Source organism: Papaver somniferum, chromosome 3, assembly GCF_003573695.1.
Source record: "Papaver somniferum cultivar HN1 chromosome 3, ASM357369v1, whole genome shotgun sequence".
Taxonomy (NCBI): domain Eukaryota; kingdom Viridiplantae; phylum Streptophyta; class Magnoliopsida; order Ranunculales; family Papaveraceae; genus Papaver; species Papaver somniferum.
Window position 1 is genome coordinate 27,432,538 of NC_039360.1, and position 5,911 is coordinate 27,438,448.

Below are 5,911 nucleotides of genomic sequence, written 5' to 3' on the forward strand. Positions count from 1 at the left end.
ATGGTTGATAGTGAAAATGTGAAAAAATATTGTCATCACTTGCCTTTTGACTCTTGGTATTTTGTTCCTCCGGTGGGAAAATCAGGAGGGTTATCTTTCGGTTACATTGAGAAATCAAATGTTCAAGTTATTAGTTCATCTCTTAATATGATCCATATAGTCTATGACGTCACTCCAAGAATTAAGAATTGTTTGATCTCTTTTGTATATGGGTCGTTGAATATTTCTGGTATGCGAGCTCAATGGAATGTTTTAAGTAGCATTACTGATGATATTAACCGTCCCTGGATGTTGTTAGGAGATTTCAACTTTATTATGCATGTTTCTGAAAAACAAGGAGGTATTGCTCCTAACTCTTTAGTTCCAGATTTCATTAGAGCCAAAATGTCTGATCTTAATCTTAATGAAATTTTCTCCTTTGGGAATCATTTTACCTGGTGTAATAGAAGATTCAGAAACACGAAGGAATTGATTTTTGAAAAACTTGATAGAGGGTTTATGAATGATAAGTGGGTTTCTTTGCTTCCTCAGACTAGGGTAACGAATCTAGGTAGAATTTATTCGGATCACAGCCCTATCCTTGTGAATTGTTTCCATTTGGAGAAAAATCTTTATATTCCATACAAAATTTTCAAATGCTGGAAGCTGAGCCCTGAATTTAAAGATGTTTTGTCGAATGCTTGGTCCAAGAGAGCTAAAGGTTCGCGTAGTTTTGTTATGGCGGTTAAACTCTCAAATATCAAAGATGACCTCCAGTATTGGAATGACAACTCTTTTGGTCACATTAAGAAGACTATTCATAAGCTGAACTCTGAAATTGAAAAGCTTCAACCCATGCCACATAATCTAGCTCTAGGTAATTTGATATTAAATTACTCTAAACAGCTTGACTTCTAGTATGAAATTGAAAATGCTTTTTATAAGCAAAAGTCGAGAATTAACTATTTTTTCCATTATGACAAGAACACCCAGTTATTTCATAACACTGTCAAGCTCAGAAATATGTATAATACTATACATACAGTTCGGGATGAGCAAGGCAATTGGTTAGAGTCCAGAGAACAAGTAGTTTCGCATTTTGAAAGTTTTTTCAAAAAGGTTTTTCAGTCTTCAAATCCTTGTCTTACTAATATTCATGAAGTTCTCAAAGATGTGAAGCCTATTGTCTCTGATGAGGTAAATCTCTCTCTTGTGGCTATACCAACTACGGAAGAAATTTATGCTACTATCAAGGATATGGAGCCCTGGAAATCTCCTGGTCCGGACGGTTTTCCGACAGGGTTTTTTCGTGATAACTGGGACATAATGTCTCTTCAGGTGATTGATCATATTCAAAGTTTCTTTAAAACTAAGTTTTTGTTGCGTAAGTTAAATTACACTTTCAGTGCTCTCAATGCTAAGGTAAATAATCCTTCGACTGTGAATGATTATAGACCCATTAGTTTAGCCAACTCTGTTTATAAAATTATTTCGAAGATCTTAACTAACCGGCTCAAATCCAGTCGGCTTTTGTTTCTAATAGGCAGATACAAGATAACATCATTATCAGTCATGAAATCTTGCACTCCTTTAAAAGAATAAAAAAGAGGGCTAAGAAAGGATATATGGTTATTAAGCTTGATCTGTCGAAAGCTTTCGACAGATTAGAATGGGTTTTTACTATAGAAGTTTTTAGGAAACTTGGCTTTTCTGAGGACTGGTCTCAGATTATCTTCCAACGTATTAGCTCGGTTTCTTTTTCTGTCCTTATCAAAGGTTCTCCGGGTGAGTCTTTTGCTCCTTCTAGAAGTATTCGTCAGGGGGATTGTCTTTACCCTTATATATTCATTCTTTGCATGGATATTCTTTCTCAAATTCTGCTTAAAGCGGAATCTGATAACAAGATTCATGGTTTCAGAATTAGGAAAAATAGTCCTTCTATTACTCACTTGTTTTTTGCAGATGACTACATGTTGTTCTCTAAGGCTTCTATAGTTTATGCTCGCAATCTCATGCAGATTCTTAATAAATTTGCCAAAGCGTCAGGGAAAGCCATTAATTTCGACAAATCAGGTTTCTTTACTAGTTCAAATATGCATCATAAACATGACAAGCTTCTTTCCAGAACTTTAGGGATCAAATATTTGTCTAGTTATGAAAAATATTTAGGGACTCCATTATTCATCAATAGAGATAGGACTAGAACTTTTCAATTTTTAACTGATAAGTTCTATGCTAGATTGGGAAACATGAAAAAAACAAATCTGAATGTTGTTGGTCGAACAGTTGTTACCAAGCATGTTTTGTCTAGCCTTGCATCTTATCACATGTCATGTTTTCCTTTTGCTAAAAAGCTTACTTCAAAATTTGATTCCATACAAAGATCTTTCTGGTGGTCTAAGAAAAATCCCCGCAAAGCGGCATATTTTCGATCTTGGCTTGACATTGGAAAATATAAAAGTTGTGGAGGTTTGGGCATTCGAAACTCATTTGCGCTAAATAGGGTTTTTATTTCAAAAATAGCTTGGAGACTTACTCAGTTCCAGATCACTTAATCTCTGTTTTCTTGAAAGATAAATATTTTCCGAATCAAAATCTGCTTGAAATTGATAAAGCAGCTGATTCCTCTTCTTGGATTTGGAAAGGAATAGTTATAAGTATTAGCTTTTTGAAAATGAACATTGTTATTAAAATAAATAATGGAAGATCAACTAGGATCTGGTCGTCTAACTGGTTGTCGTACTCAGCTGCTCCTCCATTTTCTACTAATCCTAATTACCTTAATTACACTTTTGTATATGAACTTATTGATCAACAGCAAGGTTCTTGGAATGTTGGTCTTCTGCATAACCTTTTCTTCCCTGAATATGTAGTTAAAATTAGCACCATTCGTCTGAATTTACTTTGTGAAGATAAAATCAAATGGGCTCATACTAAGGATGGAAATTTTACTATTAGATCTGCATATAAAGTTTATACTAATGATTATTGTTCTTTTGAGGACTCTGCTTTCTGGGAAAAGGTTTGGTCAATTAACTGTCTCCCCAAGATTAGGTATTTTATGTGGAAGGTGTTTTCTCACATGTTGCTTGTTAATTCTACAATCCATGCTTATAATAACTCTATAGATTCTACTTGTCCTCTCTGCAAGAATGACTCTAAGACAGTTCTTCATCTCTTCTTTCTCTGCCCTGTGGTCTCTCACATTTGGTTTGCTTTATCTCTGCAACATTTAATTTCTACTGATTTTCTGTGGCCTGAAGATTACTTTCTTAGATGGTTTGACATTAGAATTGGTCCTTCTCCTTTTCCCGTGGGATGGCTTAGCATTGGGTCAATTGTTATGTGGTTCATTTGGAAGCTGAGATGTGAAATGGTATTTCAAAATGTTTCCATTAATTTTGATAAAGTCATTCTTAATAGTAGAAGAATGATGAACACTTATATAACTCCTCCTACTGAGATAATTTGTAGGAAGGAGGTTAAAAATTCTAGAACTGATGTTAGACATATTCTCTTCTTGGATGGTTCTTTTAAAAATTTTAATATGGGAGTTGGTCTGATTCTTTGTGATGTTACAGGAAGAATAGAATGCTCTCGTTCGTATTTTGGGCTAGTTCAGGATGCAGTTTCTGCGGAAGCTACTGCATTAATTTTGGCGATTTCCTGAGTCAAGGAATTGAACTTGTCCAAAGTTCTCTTAGTTAGTGACTGCCTTCAAGTGGTTGATTTTGTAAATGGATATAGTTGCTCGGCCGGATGGAGATGTGGGGATCTTCTTTCTGATTGTAGAAGTCTTATGTCTAGAAGTGGTGTCTGTAGGCTTGTTTATATTAGGCGTGTTAAAAATAAATTGGCTGATCGGCTTGCACGCCGTGCCAGACTATTGTATCTTAAAGATTCATGGTCTTCTCTTCCACCTTTTATGAACTGCTATGACAGGGATGAAAACATTGTGGAAGCTTGTAATTTCCTTCTTTGTTGAATGAAATGTTTGTTTCTTAGCGGAAAAAAAAATAAAAATAAAAAATAAAAAAAGAAAGAAAGATACACGAAGACTCAGAATTTATGGTTCCTATTGGTTAATAATATTTTCCCATATACATTTCCTCACCTCCGATATTACTAATATCTTATATATACAAGAAGAACTCTTCCACCTTTACACACACAACTTCATAAAATCAAAACCAATGGATGAAAATCGAACCGGCCTTATTCTTGAGCCACAAAATGTTCGACCAAATAGAAATCGCCGAGATATTACCGCGTGTTGTCTTGTGGGCAGTCTATTTGTAGGTGTCTGCCTCACACTTATCATCGCGAATTTGAGAGGTGTAGTCGAACCCGCATGTTATATTGAAAAACTACACATTATTCCCCTTCTGTATGTTTCCATCTCATATTCATAGATGAGTACCCGTGGGGGAAGATATACTGTGAAATAGTTAATATAACGTTTTATTATCAAGGTAATCACTTACATTTACCCGTTGGAAATATTTCAATACCGGAATTTGTTATAGAAAAGGATTTTCCTGATGTTCTTCATATTAATCAGACTTTTAGGCAAAACTGGGAGGATGTCGCTGGAATTGATGTTAAAAATGGAAGTATGAAAATGTTTGGAATTACTTTAGATACAAAATTTAGGGCTTCCAGTTGGTATTTAGACAGCCCGAAATCAAAAATATATAAGATGGGATTACAAGCTAATATGGCAGTCAATGATCAAGGAATGTCAGTGAAGGACGAAGTGTGGCTTTTCCCGAATTCCGCAGTGATCTATTAAGTATACGGCAATTTATTGTAGCTGTTTTTATTTGTATTGTGATGCTCTGTTTACTTTGCTTTGGCTGCTGTTGTCTATGTTGTGATGATTCTCCGCCCAGACGACCGAAATATCATCAATTTCTCCGGTAACGGCCTTAGACCAAGCCTATATCAACGTTCTCACCCAGAGGAGTTTTCACCGGAAAACTCGTCGAAAGCGTTCAATTTCTACTTGTTTGTTGTATTTTCATCAATCTTTTCAATAATTCTACGTGTTTATTGTATTTTCCTCATATTTTTGCTTGTTTCTAATAAGAAACTTTAAGCCTTAAGCCCCTTCCTATGGTTGTGGCAAACATGATTGTTTTCCATTTAAGCACCCACTATGGAGGGTGCAAACTGGCCTGGCTAAGGGGCAAAATTTACCACTTAGCCAGGTCAGGTCAAGTTTCTACCGAGCGGTCGAGTTTGCACCGTTACACCGCTACCGGTTTCCATAAGACCGGCCGGTTTAGTTTGCACCACTGAGTAGAATCTAATCCAACGTCCATAAATCTTACCCCCTATAAATACCACATTCCTTTACCATTTTAACTCACATCTTCTTCTTATTTTCTTAGTTTTTATAATGGCTTAAGACATGTCTATGGCTCGATTCATAGAAGAGGAACATGCGTACGAAAATCAAAGAGTTGCACTTCGAGCTAGTGTCGAAAATAAATTAAGAAGAGAAAATAGTTGGAGAGTTGCAAAACAACTCAATTTAGCACGTTCGAAGATGAATGCATCTGCATGAATTATGTTTTCTACACTAATCATCCAATCGTTGATGGCGCATTACGGATAATTCCGTTTTGGGAACGCCTTTTAATGAAATTTGAAGAAGAAACAACGAACCTTTACAAACAGAATTCGTTGGGGTTGGGTGCTCGGTTCTCCATAATTTCCAGGAATGTTAACAATTATATTGGTATGATAAGGGAAGAGGCTCGAAACATGAGAAGTGGTGAAACCCTGGTGGAGATTGATCAAAGATGTCGTGCAAAGTGGCTGCGTGACAACGAAGAGAAGTTCCGATAAGAAAGTTGTTATGAAATCTTAAAAGTGTTTCCCCAATTTAATCTAGCTTTTCAATTTTATGTTCTTAATTATAACTTAT

The 5,911-nt window shown here is 35.7% G+C and overlaps 1 protein-coding gene across 1 annotated transcript; it reads left to right on the plus strand.

The window, feature by feature from the left end:
* Nucleotides 1-3,649, plus strand: LOC113359200. Its single transcript, XM_026602872.1, has 4 exons — nucleotides 1-856; nucleotides 1,142-1,401; nucleotides 1,503-2,448; nucleotides 2,553-3,649. The coding sequence occupies exons 1-4, from the start codon at nucleotides 1-3 to the stop codon at nucleotides 3,647-3,649; spliced, it is 3,159 nt and encodes a 1,052-aa protein (XP_026458657.1).
* The last annotated feature ends 2,262 nt before the right edge of the window (nucleotides 3,650-5,911 follow it).